Source organism: Populus nigra, chromosome 8, assembly GCF_951802175.1.
Source record: "Populus nigra chromosome 8, ddPopNigr1.1, whole genome shotgun sequence".
Taxonomy (NCBI): domain Eukaryota; kingdom Viridiplantae; phylum Streptophyta; class Magnoliopsida; order Malpighiales; family Salicaceae; genus Populus; species Populus nigra.
This window is the reverse complement of record NC_084859.1, coordinates 20878004-20894906: the sequence shown is the minus strand read 5'-3', so window position 1 is coordinate 20894906 and position 16903 is coordinate 20878004. Positions and strand designations below refer to the sequence as shown.

At 34.4% G+C, this 16903-nt stretch overlaps 3 protein-coding genes and 1 long non-coding RNA gene across 4 annotated transcripts; 1 reads left to right on the top strand and 3 right to left on the bottom strand.

The window, feature by feature from the left end:
• Nucleotides 1–1444: 1444 nt before the first annotated feature.
• On the top strand, nucleotides 1445–3171 carry LOC133701652 (uncharacterized). The gene is made up of 2 exons (XR_009843601.1): nucleotides 1445–1849; nucleotides 2592–3171. It is a non-coding gene; the product is annotated as an uncharacterized LOC133701652 (long non-coding RNA).
• Nucleotides 3172–5259: 2088 nt separating this feature from the next.
• Nucleotides 5260–5994, bottom strand: LOC133701650 (histone H3.2). Its single transcript, XM_062125652.1, has one exon. The coding sequence runs from the start codon at nucleotides 5814–5816 to the stop codon at nucleotides 5406–5408; it is 411 nt and encodes a 136-aa protein (XP_061981636.1). The 5' UTR covers nucleotides 5817–5994; the 3' UTR covers nucleotides 5260–5405.
• An 836-nt stretch (nucleotides 5995–6830) lies between these two features.
• Nucleotides 6831–10864, bottom strand: LOC133700713 (uncharacterized). Its single transcript, XM_062124346.1, has 4 exons — nucleotides 10176–10864; nucleotides 8057–8340; nucleotides 7533–7760; nucleotides 6831–7428 (listed from the first exon to the last, which is right to left on the bottom strand). Exons 1-4 carry the CDS (start codon nucleotides 10624–10626, stop codon nucleotides 6928–6930), a joined length of 1464 nt encoding a protein of 487 aa, XP_061980330.1. The 5' UTR covers nucleotides 10627–10864; the 3' UTR covers nucleotides 6831–6927.
• Nucleotides 10865–13663: 2799 nt separating this feature from the next.
• On the bottom strand, nucleotides 13664–16441 carry LOC133700498 (uncharacterized). The gene is made up of 7 exons (XM_062124042.1): nucleotides 16206–16441; nucleotides 15943–16083; nucleotides 15347–15460; nucleotides 15167–15253; nucleotides 14909–15079; nucleotides 14400–14806; nucleotides 13664–14033 (listed from the first exon to the last, which is right to left on the bottom strand). Coding segments are annotated over exons 1-7 (1080 nt in total). The 5' UTR covers nucleotides 16365–16441; the 3' UTR covers nucleotides 13664–14032.
• Nucleotides 16442–16903: the final 462 nt, after the last annotated feature.

The following is a 16903-nucleotide window of genomic DNA, read 5'->3' as shown; positions in this document are numbered from 1 at the left end:
AAATAAATTTAAAATCAAAATAAAGTTTATGGAATAAAAATTTAACGCAAGACTTGTATAAAAATCGTGCCAATTTCCATGAATAATTGGCATGACTTTCCACAAAGCCTACTTCTAGGCAGCGTAGAGGACTGTGACCGCAGGTATTGTTTTTCTGGCATGACTTTCCACAAAGCAAAGGGTAATATTTTTAACATTCCTTTTTGAAAATTCAAAAATCACAAATAATATTTTAATATCATTATTTTATTAAATATATATTGAGCCGAACTCGGGCCGCCATCTGGACTGCCTGACTAACTGACATAATTAATTCTTGAAAACTGTCTCGTTTATTTATTAAAAAGTAATTTTTTTGAGAAAATAGATTTTAAAAAAATACATTATTTTTTAATATTTAATAATATGATAAAAAATAGATTATAAAATATTTTTCAGTATTTAGTTATGTTGTGAAAAATAAGCTGGAAAATAACTTATTAATATTTTATTTTTTTCAAGTTTATTAAAAAATAAGAAACAATCTTATAAATTAAAAAGTTGAATGAGAATGAAATTGAAAAAAAATATAATTTTATAAATTATTTTAAATAAAATAAGTTATAATCAAAATAATATATATCAAATCTAACATATAAAAAAATAAAAAAATAAAAAAATTAAAATAATAATAATTACCATTTCATAAATTATTTCAAATAAAATAACTAACAATAAAAAGAATGAGGACTAAATTTGATAAATAAAAAATTTCAATTAAAAAATGATAAGAAAAAAAAATAATAATTATAAAAATGAGGATCAAAGTTAATACAAAAATCAAATTTTAGGAGGTGAAGTTGAAAAAAATATTCAAAACAATATATATATATATATATATATATATATATATATATATATATATATATATATATAGCAATCAAAAGTTTGAGGACCAAATTTGATATATAATATTTTTAAATTTTTCATAACTTTCAGAAAGTGTTTTTCACCCAAAATAAAAGGAAAATACTTTTCTGAAAACCAAGCTAATTTTTTATCATTAACTAATTTTTTTAATTATAAATAAATACATAAAAATTTAAAAAGAAACGAGTCCTAAAGTAATGTGAATAATTGGACTCGAATAAAAATCTTTGTCGATTTCAGACCAGAATTTCCATGTAAAACATAGCATCACAGGAAAAAGTAGCACTTTTCAACTTCTCACACACAAGTTTTTCTAGTCTTGGACCTTATCTTCTCCAAATCTCTGAATCAATATCGCATCACAGGAAAATGTTGCACTTTTCAACTTTCTTTCCACGAAGGTAGCAATTGAAAGGCAACAGTATTATGAACTTATATAAATTTTAAATTTAAAGTATCTTCACTTAAAAGAAGATATTAAAAAATAATATAATTTAAATAACTGAGTCAGAAAAGGGTGGCAAGGAATTTCGTGTAGAATAAGATGAGGTGAGGAATTTTCCTCCATCAAAACCTCCTTAGAAAACCTCCATGGAAATCACCCAGACACACTTCCAGCAAAATATATAGCACCACAAGCCACTGGCCCTATCCCTGAAAAAACACCCAAACCACTGGCTTCCTCCACCGGAAACTCTCCAAGCACCATCAAAATTCACCCAAAACCCTGCACCTATCAGGCTATCACCATCACCACCATTCAGCAATCCCGAACACCCTGCCTAGAACAACAGTACTAGTGCAGTCCATGGAAGCAACCAATTTTTGAGCCTTAGTTTGCTTTCCTTTTGATGGTGGATGAGATTACAACCTTCATCAAAGCTCTTGGAAACCTCACAACAATCCCAAGAAGGTCACCAAGTCAAAAGCTCACGAAAGAGTAAGCTGAATCATCTCACTTCATCACTCTAAAACAATTAGATTTTTGCTAAATTCTTCTAGGCTCAACTACTGACATTTTTTTTATTGTTTTGAGTAATCCCACATGCATTGACTTCGATCGTTATAAGGTTTTCGATTAATTCCTGATTTTTCTTATAAGCTATTTCGCAATTTATTAGTGATACTAACCCCCTGATTGGCATTGCATTCCTAACGGGGTTTATAAAATTAATTTTTTAAAAATAAAATTAATTTTTTTTTTATGTTTTTGGATATTTTAATATGCTAATATTAAAATTATTTTAATATATTTTTAAATAGAAAATACTTTAAAATTTATTTTTATAAAAACACTTAAATACTTTTCTAGGGTGGTTTCATATGGCGGCTGTCTTCTCGTTTTTTTTGCCCTCTTTATCTTAAATTGGGTAACATCTCTACACACATTTTTAAAGGTAGACATTAAAAAAAAATGGGCCAAATAATAAGATGCTAAATAGTGAGTCTATATATTAATGTAATGTAGCTGTTAGTTCAACAAGGGCCAAATATTACAAATATATAACTTATTTTATTTTATTTTATTTTATAAAAATTAAGCATAAAATAATATAAGTTTTTAACTTGAGGATATATATTAAAAATTATATAAAATCATATATTGAGGTTATAGTATCTTCTCTTAATTGGCATTCTAGTTTGTTTACAAAGTATGTTTTTAATGACTAATATTATTCCAGTTTGAAAATTGGTCGAACATCAAGTTCTGACCAGCAGATAATGGATCACAGCCATGAAGTTTCACTTGATATCAACGAGTTAGCCAATTCTTTGAGGGAGCGATTGAAGATCAAGAAGAAGGCTTTCTCCCAGGCATGCTGCTGCATCTACAGAGTCCCGGAACGATTGCGGAAGTTAAATGAAAAGGCATATACACCTCGAGCGGTCTCAATAGGCCCAATTCACCTCCTCTTAAGGAATATACAATTTGAAAATTAATCTGCCAGATGTTGATAACTCATATCACAAATTAAATCTTCCAGATGACACAAATTTGGCTTGTTTAAGGTAAGTCTCCAAGTTCCTCTTATTTTCATGATCCATGTTTGATCTGCTATGGTTTGCTCTAAACAATAAAACCTTTATCAAAATGGTTATCGTACTCTTCGACCATTCCAATCTCTGATGATATATAAACGTTCACTCAGCAAAATGCCAAAATCATCGAGTTTTGGAAGACTGCAGCCATGCACATCAAAATTAATGAATTTAATTGTTCGTGCTATGGCATTATTACTAGCAAGTTCCCCGCACTTTATACTTTATTGATGTAAAACATTTGCTTGCTCCTTCTCCGATTTGGCACGGTCTTGCTAATCAGAAGCTCGATCCTATCAATTTTCGATTGATTTATTCATCAAATATTATTCTTATAGGAAATTTCTTTCAAGATTTATGACAACGTAAATCAAAGAAAGATACACAATTGAAGGACAAACTTATTATTTTATTAAAACTTTAGAAAAAAAATTTAACAACAAAGATCTTAATTATACCAATATCTTGAGCTATGATTTCTAACAAGGTAATACATGAAAAGAACTAAACACTCAGCTATCATTGATTGAAATTTTCTAGAATCTCTCAATCATTCTTATCATATGAACTCATTAACAGGGGTCTCTTTTCAATAATCGGTTAGGGTCATGTGTAGATCATTCTTTATATACCTAATGACACCATAGTTTTATCTTCAAGATAGTTGATTTCTAGAAATCGGTATAGAGAGGTCAACTATAGAAAGAGTAGATGTTCTTTGTAGTTTTTTCTCTTACCTTTGTAACTACCTCTGGTATTGTAAATCTCAGTTTCCTTTTTTTTTCTAGTGAAACCGTTCTTCTCAGTCGGGTCAGCAATCTTACCTAACCCGATAACTTAATTAATTCCCTTAACTATAACAATCAGGTCAGTGAAATGTTGTGCTGAGCTTCTAACTCAATATTCAAAGTATAAGGTCTTAAAAGTGTTGGAAAATAAATTAATTATTTTTTTTTCAACAAAGAAGGATTAATCTGTGCAGCTATCTCACACAGATAAGCAGGTTCCCTTATAAACTTTTTGTTGTTGTTCTCTATAATTTGCAAGTTTGACCTATTAAATTCCACGTTTATATTAAACTTATACTACCTAATAAAAACATCAATTAAATCCTTATATTTTTTCACATTGATATTGTCACCATATATATGAAATGAAGACAGCATCACTCAAGTTGTTATAAAAAAAAATGAATATAATGTTTGTCATCATTGAACACCTTAGCAAAATTCTAAGAGTTAAACCTTTATGATGAAGGCGGCATCTAGCAGCAGCATCTTCACAAAAACATCACTACTGAGTTCAATTGCTTCCGCATAACAATTACGAAGCCTTGTCTCTTCCACCTCAGTAACTCCAATAAAATCCTCCAAGCTTAATTCACTCCACGCAAGAAAACCTTTCCGATAGAGACAACTTGTGGTGTGTAGGCCTTTTCATTGAACACTCGCAACCGCTTAGGAACCCTGTAAATGCAACAGTCATCAAGTAAGGGATGCAAGATCTCCAACTCCTCTCTCATAGTCCTCCCCCACTTGTAAATATCAATCGAAACTTGATCGCCTGTCTTCATCTCCTCGCTTGATGTCCCGATCATCTCCATTCTGCGGCTCACGATGATTGCTAGCTTTAGCATCAGCAAATCACAAATTACGAGAAATAGCTCACATTAGAAAAAGCTTAAGCATTAGAAATAGCTTTCTGAAGGATCAGGGCATTCTGAAGTCTGTACTTAACAATGAAAACTCTATAAAACTAATTTAAGATTTTGAAAATAATATCTCACAAAGTTTAATTCTCCATCCAAAAATTTTGACTTTAGATTTTATTTTGAAAAATAAAGATAAGATTTTAAATTTTCTATTTTTTATTATGAAATCATTAAGAGTGCCTTTTTTTTTTGTCGAGACAAAGAAAAGGAATATTTATATCACTCTTAATAAATTAAAAACCAAAATATTTGGATTAAGAGTTAAAATTTTATATTCATGTATTTTATTTTCAAGGTTTTAAAATTAACACTATAAAGAATTAAAAAAATCAATATAATTATGGTGATTAATCTCAACAAAAAAATATGTTAATTTTTAAAGAAATTAAACCTTATATAAGTTATCCATTAAACCAGTAGAAACTCATCAAAACCTATAATATCTTAACAGTTTAAGAAATAATATAGTAAAAACAAAAAAGATAGCACCCCACATCACAAATTAGCCTCCTTGAGCCAGTAAATTCAACCAATTAAATAACATAGTAAAAACAATAAAGATCTGAGCATGTCTATTAATCAACATACTAACTAATCCATTGATTATAAATAAATATTCCATTGATTATAGATATTGCATCGCAATTTGCCATTAAATCCTGAAAAGATTTACAATGAAGCAAGCCCAAAATGCTCAATCTGCTAAACGAAAGGGATCTCAGCAGATATTGATGATCCAACTTCACTAAGCCCTCTCTCCTCTAATCCTACGGGCTAACTGGATATCTTTAGGCATAATGGTGACCCTCTTTGCATGAATAGCACACAAGTTTGTATCCTCAAACAACCCGACAAGGTATGCCTCTGCTGCCTCTTGAAGGGCTGCTACGGCACTGCTTTGGAACCTCAAGTCTGTCTTGAAATCTTGGGCTATTTCCCTCACCAGCCTTTGAAATGGCAGTTTCCTTATCAACAGCTCGGTGCTCTTCTGGTACTTCCTGATTTCTCTCAGCGCCACTGTTCCTGGCCTGAAACGGTGGGGCTTCTTCACTCCTCCGGTGGCTGGAGCTGACTTCCTGGCTGCCTTGGTGGCTAGCTGCTTCCTTGGGGCTTTTCCTCCCGTGGATTTTCTTGCTGTTTGCTTTGTACGAGCCATTGAATTAGGTAAGTTGGGATAATGGGGTTTCGGGTTTATGTTAGGGAATCGAGGGAAAGTTAGGGTTTTGAGTGTTTTCGGTGGGTAGAGATTGGAGGTTCTGACGATTTTTATAAGGCGAGGGAAGAGGTGATGGGGGAAGGAAGGAGACAGTGGGATGGGATTTGAGCCGTTGATCGGGAAGCTAAAAGACGGTTGTGATGGAGATCCGAGCGCACGTGAAGCGGCCAATAGGATTGCTTATTTGAGGCGGGCTCGTTTTTCATCTTTTGGAGCTCCTTGCCTTTTCTCTCTGGGGAGACTTTCTGGACCGTGGATTTTGAAGGGATCCGCGGTTGTGAATGTTTAAAGAAGCGTGGTGAGGATCGCCATCTGCGTGCACTGTTGAGTGACCAATAGAAATGCTTAATTTGCTTCCTTTTTAGAGATTTTAGGAGATTAAATATGGACCGTTGATTTGCTATTGAACTTACCTGGATGTCGTCATGGAGTAATCTATATTATAAACCATAACTATTAAACCGATATGATAAAACATAGGTTAGCGGGTTGATTTGAGAATTTTGAGATTTAGAGCTTTTTTCTTGATCAAAATTTTAATTTAATTACACAAGATATTAATTTGATTGATTTTTATCATATTTTTAGTGATCTAATTAAACCAATAAAACTTGATTAAATTAATAAAAAAATAAATCATTTTTATTAAAATAATAATATTTTTTAAAAAAAAATCACGAGTCAACCATGTTTGGTTGAGTAAATAATTTTTATAGTTCAAATTAAAACTCATTTCGAGTATCGAATCAACCCATGAAATTAGGTTTAAAGCTATCCTACTAATATCAAAATCAAAATGAATGTGACACGTATAACCAAAAAGGAACATGACTTAAATTTTATTGTCCAAGTAATCTTCCACTCAATTGTAATACCTAATTCTGAAATTTCTAATCAAAGCCTATATATATATATATATATATATATATATATATATATATATATATATATATGTAAATGAAATCAAAGGAAATTCTTGACTCTGTATATTTTCTTTATACACAGCAATCACCAAGGAAATGTCAAGGAAGAAGCACAACGAAAAATAATATTATACCCAATTGTTTGGAGGTGAAAAATCGTGGAACCGAAATGATGCTTCTCCGGCTGTGTCTCGATCAAGCCTAACTTCGGCCTCGTTCACTGCATCATTCGGAACATCAGCTGGCAGAGGCAGTATTTGATTCTGACTGAGTTGGTGTGCCAACTGAATTTCGGGTGGGAATGCAAGAACAGGAGGGGAGACAGACTTAAACCTAGCACTGCCTGCACTTGGTGATGGCAATGTTCTGTCCCACAAGAAAACATGAATGAGAATAGGCACCTTGGCATGGCGATGCAAGGAAAGTTTCTGGCTTAGCGAGACAGTGTCAAAACATCGGACTGCTCCTGTTGACGAAACCATCCAAGGAAGGACTTTCTCGTTTGACACTCTTGAAACAACTAGTAATCTTGATGCACTTTTTGCTTCTTTGTATAGATTGCTGAGCCCTGACCTTGTCGAGGGTGCACTTTCATCACCATCCATAACGGAAGAAATGAAGATAAAGCCCTGTCGATACAGAGCGAAAGCTAAGCAAACTGTTCAAGACTACATATTACTCATCGAAAAAGACAGCAATTGTGACTGGTGGCCTGGAGAGTTAGGTGGAATACCTCTTCTGTGCGGCTAATGGCAAATCCGAGCTTTGTATCATCTTCTTGTATTTCGACCTCAATTGCAAATTCTCCACATAAAGGTGCATACCAGAGACGAACTGCTCTAACTACACCGATATCAACCCCATGATAATCCTCAAAACCATACAAGCTTACATGAGCAAGATTGGACAAATCAGACAATGAACCAGCATTCACAGTTGAAGAAGCTGTCTCTCCAGATATCTGTCCAAAATATATGTGAAGCAAACATTTCATTATTTTGAGCCAAGAGTAGATTGCCAGAATCATAAAAAGTAGCCATGCTTTCGTTCTTTTAACGTAGAAGATACAGTCAGTAAGTATTATTGCCGACAGTTTATGGACCATGTTTTAATGATGAATCAAAGGATCTCTATGATAACACTGCTGAAGTAGAATAGGTTTTCCATGGAATTTGAACTGAAAATTAGTTAGCATATGCATCTGAAAAACTAGAAGTACGTAAACTAATCCAACTTTCTTGAGGCTAGAGTGGTTACCTTGGTAAGCAGGGATTCAGTTTGAATGTTCATGAAAACAATTGGAACCCCAGAGGCCTGAGATGCGTGCAGCCACGCATTTGCCCTGGCAAGAGTGTCCTCCAAGTCATTGTACCGAGAAGCAACTCGATCTGAAGCTTTTGGAAGGAGGAGTAAAGAAAGAAAGCTGCTTGAATTGGGAACATTTAGCAACTCCTGCATCCTCTTTTCCCACGGATATCCCACATATCCATCTTGAAGCTTAGCCCTCTGTAATGCACTAACAATTCTGGAGCTTCTTGAAGCTGCCAAATGCAACTAACCATTTCACATAGAAAGAAACAGTAGCAGAACATAAAAGACAAGTTGCAAATTATGTTATAGTTCACCAAACCAAAAAGTGCAAAAGATTTAATCTTGTTGTTGACCAGAGATTCATTTGCCTGGATCTATCAGCTACCTACTGTAAAACGGATTTGAAATGCACACCGATGTTTTAAGCATTCCATCGCATTTTGTTGACACTTCCGAAGCAGAATTAATTGCTCATTAAAAGCTGCAGGAAACTGCAACCACTAACAAGTTTCGACGATAATGGCTCAAGAATGATCCCAAGCTAAAGTCATGTAAGAGACTATAGAACTTCAAGTGGCTGTGACAGGTGATATGCACATTAAGATTTTGACAACGTTAAATTATTCAAACTATTGATTAGGATTTGCACATACTACATTGTGAGACAGGATTGAAGGAATGCTGTTATGTTCAGTTAGTGAAGACATGGAAATGTATAAGAGAGTCATAGGACAGAGAGAGCCAAGGTCAGACAGTGAAAACGCCAGTTGTTTTAAGCATTATTAAGGGATCTTTTAGCTCCAGCTAAAGGTTTGAAAATGGTGACATATCACAGTTACCTTCAATCAGAGCTTGGGGCTAAAAGAGGGCATTACACATCAAATAGAGCAAAAAACAACACGAGATACGCAGAAGATGGCATTCTTCATCCAATATTGTGATTTTAAAACTTAAAACTAAATTTCCCACTTGGCACCCCTCACATTCAAGCATGATGCATGACACTCAAACTAATGCAAGCCAATTACAGCCCTAGTCCATGTTACATGTGCAGAACACTGTTCTCTGTTATTGAAGCATCAAAATGCTAGTCCCCAGAAAAAGGAAAATTGTAAATAAGACCAGACACAAACTAATTCAAACTAACAAGTTAAATAACTTTAAAATGTGAAATGCCTATAGACTGAATCTAACATTCATCAAACAATGGTATGGACGCAATCTGTTGTAGTGGAGAAATTCTTCTTGGCAGCCAGTGTTTCTTGTAGAATCTGAACTCTACAAAGTCCAAAACCATAGCCACTAACCCGTGTGTAAACACCAAGCCTCAATTTTGAAAAGTTGACATGTGATCAATCAAATATGATGTGATAAAAACAGGTGACCTAACAAATGCAACTAAAAAAAGCAAAGCCAAGCCAACACCATTTAAGTCAATTTGCACAAAAACAAATGTCACCATGTCACGTTCACCACCCCAAATTAGAGACAACAGTGGATGAAAGGATTGCTGCATTGATATGAGAAGCACATTCTTGAGAATGACAAGACAGAAAAGGGGAAAATTCATGAAGCCAAGTGGGTCAAGAAGATAAACTCTGTACATGAAATCCACTGTCTTTTTGTGACCATCTAGAAAACAATTAAAAGTAATGATTGTCTCCAACGAAAAAAACTATTAGGAGAAAATTATGTGACCCATTAGTCAATGCCCACCAAATTCTGCCCCACTTGGTACATTTCACACATTCTATAGAGTACAAAAAGTGTAAGGCTACTTGATATTTCTAAATTCTCTTCCTAACACCCTCTTAAGCTTGATTATAATACTTCTAGTATTCTAGCTTTTTCGACAATAAAGAGTATTTTCGGATCAGTTTAGGCAAGAGTTAATGAAACTTAATTAACCCTGGAAGCTTCATATGAACATAAAAATCAGGAAATCAACCCTCCCCCCGCATGCTTGTCTTAAAAAAAACATGGTACTTGTAAAAAAGTCAAAGTCAACACAAAACACAAAATCGAAAACATCAAACTTTTCAAAGATACAAACTAAAGAAATCACCTTGTAATTCAAAGCACTCGGCTTCAGACCGATCTGTGAACCCGACAGAATAATTCGGATCCGCAATAGACCTCAAAACATACTTGTTCTTGTAACCCGACTCGGGCACAACACAGGCATGCAACTCAGCAAACTCATCTCCACCACGTCTAACTCGAACAACAATCGAAGTCTCTTTGTTTTTGAACGAGTTATGAAGTATCTTTTGAACCCCACTTTTTCCATTCTTGAATGGAGCGCTATATCTTGTCAACCCGCCAGACCCGGATGATGACGACGACGACGACCCGGATCCGATAAGAATTTCTTCTACTATATCTCCTGTTTGAAGCATGTCTACCTTCCATTCGTCAGCTTTCGAAGTCCCTTTTAGACATTCTATTGAGAGAACAAGAATTGATTTTGAGTCCCTGCCTGGTGTTTCTGGTGGCGAGTTTCGGTCCATGGTCATTTTTCGGGTCAGCTTATGATTTTCTTGAGAGGGAAGTTTACTGGTTTGGTGATTATAGGATGATCGTTGCTTGGTTGATTAAGAAGAGTTAATCTTGTAACTAAACAAAGACAAGAATCATAGATAGATTCCGGATTCTAGCTCCAGAATCTAGAAGAGAAAGGGGGAGGGGGAGAGAGAGAGAGAGAGAGACGTGGGCGGATTTAAAATTGTTGTTAGAAATGATGTGGAGAGGGGCCGGTGGGGTTTATGAATTGATTATATAGTAATGGTATTGTATAATATTAGATTTTTCGAGGGTTGTTTTGTGAATTTGTGTGTGTAATAGGGAGGATGGCCAAGTCAAAATATTCCCTCTTTTTTTTTTTTTTTGATTTATTGTTATAAAACACGGCTCCATTCACAACCCAGGATACAGATTAGATGAATTAATTTAAACTATTATCATTTTAATTTATTTTTAAAAAAAAGTAGAACAACAATATTTAATAATACTGGTTTGGTTAAGCAAGAAACTAAATTTCAAAGAGTTTACAGCAAGAGTTTATGGCTATTTGCTTAAAACGGTGCGCACTAGAAATATTGATGTGTAGTGCATCATCGCTTCAACGTTACAGGAGTCTCGAATCTTGATCGTTGCCATTTCAAGTCACCATCTCTTTAAGCTTGATTCAAGAGGGAAGTCTTTTCTCTCTTGTGTTCGAGTTCAATGGAGGATATGGGGGGGGAAATGGTTAATCAGTAGAAGTAAACTTGATCACCATGTTTTGTGTGTCGAATAAGTTTTATTTAAGGTGGTCATTGATCACTGGTCAAGTCTATTTATATTCCTGGTTACATCGTGCCAGCTATGGGAATACAAGTGATGGAAATTAATTGATTGATGTCTGATGTCGTTTTTATATATATATATATATATATATATATATATATAATTTCATAATTAATTGATTGATGCCCCCCCCCCTCCCCCCCCCCTCCCCCCCCCCCTTTTTTTTTTTATTTCTCGCCCTAAGCATGATAGGTTGGTAGTTTTTTTTACCCTCGTCGATGGTAATAATAGGTGGAAGATATGCTACACGATTATTTTCACGTCTAAAAAACAAAATATAGTTTTAAAATTTTTGATTTGGGTTACATGAACTTTTTTATATATATTAATATAAATATATTTTTATTAATTTTATAAATTCTAAAATTAATGATTATATAAACCTCCAATAGTATTGAGAGAACTCGAATTTATAATTATTAAAAAATAAATTAAAAATCTGACCAATTAAATTACCTTTTAAAATTAATTTGCTTGGATTTTAATATGCCATGTGGAATCTATTAGGTTAACTAGAATTTTTAACTGAATTAACTATATATTTATTTTTTATCATGAGTTAATTCATTAAATTAATAAAATTAAATTGAATCGGAGTTAAATAACAATGCTCTGGACGGTGATTAATATACTATTAATACATTTATATTTTGATATTATACGTGTATTAGATCATATGTCCCATTAATTTTAATAAAGCAAATTAATGTAATCTCAAAATCATGCTTGCATTTTGAATATGCAGGCAAGGAATCAAGTGGGCATGGGGCAACAACTGAGAATAGAACTCCGCAACTCGCGGCTCGATCCTAATCTTTATAAAAAGGAAAGGTTGAGAAAGAGTCTTTCGTATTTTCAAGAGCTTAAAGTAGGAATGGACTTGATATATATATATATATATGGATTTACTTGAATTTTCCAATCTTTGGACACAACCGATAAAAAAAAAAAAAAAAAGTCTAGCTATGTGGTCAACAGGTGAGGCTTGTCTTGCCCCTCGAGTTCAACCCTTTAAATGCATATTTGTCACTCTCGTGGTGCCTTACCTGTTTTCTGGGCTTGTAGGATGTTCGGTAGACCCAGAAAATAGTTTTGGTAAGCGCAAGCTGACCCGAACATCCCGAGTTATAAAAAAAAAAAGAAAAAAAAATCGGTTCATTTCCACTTATACTTCTAATTACCAATTACCCTTGCTTTAATCGAAAAAAGAAAAATATGATCTTATCAAGATGATGCCTTTTCTCCTCACTTTACAAGCAAAAACATCTAAATCTATGAAATTAAAGTTATAAAGTCCTGTATAGGCTGATTAGAATTGAAACGCAAACCATATTTTATTATTTTTAATTATATTTTTTATATTTTCAAGTTATTTTAACATGCTAATATTAAAAATAATTTTTTTTAATTTTTTTTAATATATTTCTTAATAATGTTTTTTAAAATAATTATTATCAAACTTCAAACATTTCAATTTATTTCATTCACAAAACATGAGCATCAATGGGATCATACAAGAGGCAAATGGTCCCTTGCTAAAAGTTTTTACTATACTTCCAAGGTGGAAAAGAAAATGAATTTTGTTCAAGAACAGTATCAACCTTCTATCATAACCATTCATTATAGCTGACTAGTATGATAGAAAATAAATTCATATTTTTTTCACCACCTTATTAGATTTTCCAACCAACTTGGTACGTATTTTTATATAATACAACAAATATTATGTAGTTTAAAATTTTATTAATATAAGATCGTAGATTTTATTACTAGTTTCTTAAGATTTCCAAGAAAAAAAAAAGTTATTTATACTCTCTCCCTCTCCCTCTCGTCTTTTTATTTATTAATTAACATATTCAAGCTCTCCTCAAGCATGGCATGGAGTGCAACCTTCAGCATGCTCTTGGAAGACATGTCCATAACCATAGAAGGGAAGGTTATGCATGCACCTTCACCATGAAGATCCATCACTGTCTATAGTTTCCATCTATATATATATATATATATGGTCAAAAAGAATGAAATATGCATCACTGAATTGCCAAAGTTGGGGTGGGTGCCTTGTCGCCTTGTTTTTTCCACTTCATAATTCAAATATTTTGCTAGAGAAAAATAAAATAAATCACAACTATCAATCAAAAGAAAAGGAAATTAATTATCAGCATGAAATAATTAATTACAGAAACAGAGAAACTTTTTCTTGATGTCTATCTTAATCTTGGAGTTTAGTTATGGAAATCTGTATGTTGCTTACAACACATCTATAGTTTTAGTAAATTAGGGGATGATACTGACTTTTGTATTTAAAAATGGCTTCACAAACTATTTTTGAAGTAGACCGCGGTTGACATGGTAATCCTTTATCATAATTAACACTAATTTCTAGTATTAGTATTAATTAGTATGTGTGTGTGTGTGTGTGTGTATAAATATTACCAACTTGGCTATTCAGTTCTATACATGAACTAGCCTGTCGTATATCTAGCTGTAAATGAGTTTGAAAGACGAGGCAATTTCACTCTTGTTTCCAGCCTTGCTCCACTGCATTTTCTCCATGAATCAACCACCAAAAAACCTACAAAAAAGTAGCAGCAGCAATAAGGGAATGGAACAAAATCTAAATATGTTTTCTTGTAAGGCTTTAATCAGTCAAAACATATGGATTGGCATATTTTTTGAATGCAAATTTATAGTTCTTATTGCAAGACTAGTAAATTGATTCATGGAGTTTTGAGGTGTTAATTCTTGCAAGAAATGAATGGTCAGGCATTATGAGCTGGAACACTGCAAAGTCCATCAATTTCAAGCCTTTTTTATACGGTTCTGGTTGCTTTCTTGAGATATGGAACTTCGGACATTCTGAGATGTGGAACATCATGCCGACTTCTACCTGTTACATACAGTAGCATGATTGATACTATAGCAGGAGTGCAGTACCTACTAGAGCCATCTCTTCTTTGGAGTTGTATCCTTGATTGAACTTTGAGTTTGCCTTCTAATCTTCCTGCCGTCTCCTCCAGCTAACATTTGCTTTGGCTTTGAAGGAGAAAGACCAGAAGATTCTTGGTTTCTTGGTGTTTCTTTGGGAGGACTTTCTGCTGTAGACTTTGCATGAAGCTGTCTACCTTTCCTTTTAATCTTCCTGATGTCCTCTCCAGCTGACAACTGCTCTGGTCTCGAAGAAGAGTTTCCAATGGATTTTCGCTTTGTTGGTATTTCTGTCAGAAGCCTTTCTGATCTAGACTTTGCCTTTGGTTCCGTTAACCCTACCGAAAACCTTGAGGCCTTCGCTTGAGCTGGTTTATGGGTTGTTCTCAAAGTGAGGACATCACTCTGAACAGGAGTTTCCTGAGTTTAAACAACAGGAGGTTTTTTCAGTCTATACTTCATAGGAGAGAAGTCTGAACTGGAAAAGCAAGGCTATTGATACTATTCTGCGCTAAGGGTCACCTGAACCGTAAAAGGAGGAGGTTGTGGTTGGTTTGAAGGAGAGGAATCTGAATCAGAAGAGGAAGAACTGTCCAGGTCATAGAGTATGTTATCCACCATGACAGGAAGTTCCCAATTGTCTGAGATAGATAACGAATGGGATGGTCTCCGAAGTCTCGGAGAAAGCTCTGCCTGTAAAAAGTTTTATGAGTTTTGGCAATTGTCTAGAACTCTTCCCTAACTACCAAATAAATAATCCTGCTAACACTGAATCCTCACCTTTTCTTCTAAGACCACCATGTTCCTTTTAAGTCTTTTGATCATTGTGTTCTTCCAGCATATAATGTCTTCCAATTCGGCAAATCTCTATTATCATGGGGAAAAAAAGGTGTTCGAATAACCAGACCTAGATATGGTGAGAAGAAAAGGGCTAATGCAACATACTTACTGAAGTAATACCTTTGAACCTGCAAATGATTGAAGATCGGTGCTCAGCTCCTTTATGGTGGCTTCCTTTTCTTCACACTCTTTCTTCAGATTGAACTTGTCTTGGTCTATTGCAAAGGTGTTCATCTGTTATAGAGACAGAACATGAGTTCAAAGGTGATAAGGAAAGTAGCATATCACGTTATCCTCCTTGATTGTAGGAAATAATTTAGCAGAAAAGTTAGGTGATTGTTTCTATAGTTAGTTTCCTACTATAATTGTATCTGTACGTTCCTATATAAATAAACCTCTCCACCACAGAAGGAAGTGTGGCTTTACAATTCCTGTTAAAAGGAATGCAAACTTCATATATCGGTGAGTTGTTAACTCCAACAGCAATCCGGCGGTAGGTGTCTCCCAATATATTTAATAGCATTTAACTGTAAGAAAACAAATTTATGACTGTTGTGGAGAAACTGAGCAACTGAGCCTTTTTCCAACGTATGATTCATGTTGTGGAGAATCATGACTGTCCTTCATGATATTGAATCTTTGGAAAACAAATTTATGAGGCTATTACAGATGAAAAATCTTGAAAATGTAATTACTGGGCCAGAATCATCCATTACCTGTATTTCTTCTGCAGAACCAGTTGAACCCCAATCTGAAAAATCTGACATTTTCTGCTCTTCTGGTTCCTCCTCATTTCCGAAAGGGATTTTGCAAAGCAGCACCTCATCCCCTCTAGGCATTCTCACAGCAGAGTTCCCCTGGTAGAAAACGTGGAAAATTTTAGTGTTTAGAAGGTAGAAACTGATCATGGTCTGAATATCACCCCTGAAGCTCCAAGTAGGCAAAAAAGTTATTGTATCTAACATAAAATGATTCTCACCACCAAACCAGCTGCATGTTCTTGGTGTTCATCACATTGCCAGGAACCACCGTCAACAAATTCAATTCTGTCGCAGCCCAAAGCATCGTTTGCTTTAGTTTCTTCCTGATTATTAATGTCATTCAGCTGATCACACAGATTGTCAAGCTTCTGCTCCATGCTTGATAGAACCTCATCCTGAAATTATTCAAATTCAGAAATGATCAGACCATTAAATTCCAAAGAAATTTTTTTGATGATATATCTGTCTTAAATATCACAGTGCAAGATGGAAGAAACAAAAGGATCAATCATTAAGATTAAACGCTCAAGAATAAATTCATGAATAATTAATCATCATTAAGGACAGACTAATTAATAAAGCAAGCCAATGACGAGATTTCTGACCCTTGGCTCCACAGACTTTTTGAGCTGATTCATGAGCCTATTCTTTCTAGACTCAGCAACAGCAAGACCAAGAGCAGCAGCAATGAGAAACCTTTGAATTGGACTAAACAGGTCTGAACCCACATTTTCTTCTCGGTTAAAGGCAATGCCAATGGCTATATCCGAGCTGGCTTCCCCTTCATTCACAAGCTGTTCTTGTGGGTCCACCCATGGCAACCGCCGAGGTGATGGAACAGCTTGGCTTGGCTTGAACTGGCTCGAGAGCCGGGGCGAGGTGGGAGAAGAAACCGGAGAAAATAGGGAAAGAGAGA

Coding starts and splice junctions, on each gene's coding strand:
- LOC133701650 (XM_062125652.1), bottom strand. CDS start 5,816: ATGGCTCGTACAAAGCAAACAGCAAGAAAATCCACGGGAGGAAAAGCC.
- LOC133700713 (XM_062124346.1), bottom strand. CDS start 10,626: ATGACCATGGACCGAAACTCGCCACCAGAAACACCAGGCAGGGACTCA. Junction 8,341..10,175: donor CGAGTGCTTTGAATTACAAG/GTGATTTCTTTA, acceptor TGCATTTGGCAG/CTTCAAGAAGCTCCAGAATT. Junction 7,761..8,056: donor CTGAATCCCTGCTTACCAAG/GTAACCACTCTA, acceptor TATTTTGGACAG/ATATCTGGAGAGACAGCTTC.
- LOC133700498 (XM_062124042.1), bottom strand. CDS start 16,364: ATGGAGCAGAAGCTTGACAATCTGTGTGATCAGCTGAATGACATTAAT. Junction 15,080..15,166: donor TGGTGGTCTTAGAAGAAAAG/GTGAGGATTCAG, acceptor AACTTTTTACAG/GCAGAGCTTTCTCCGAGACT. Junction 14,807..14,908: donor CTCCTCCTTTTACGGTTCAG/GTGACCCTTAGC, acceptor GTTTAAACTCAG/GAAACTCCTGTTCAGAGTGA.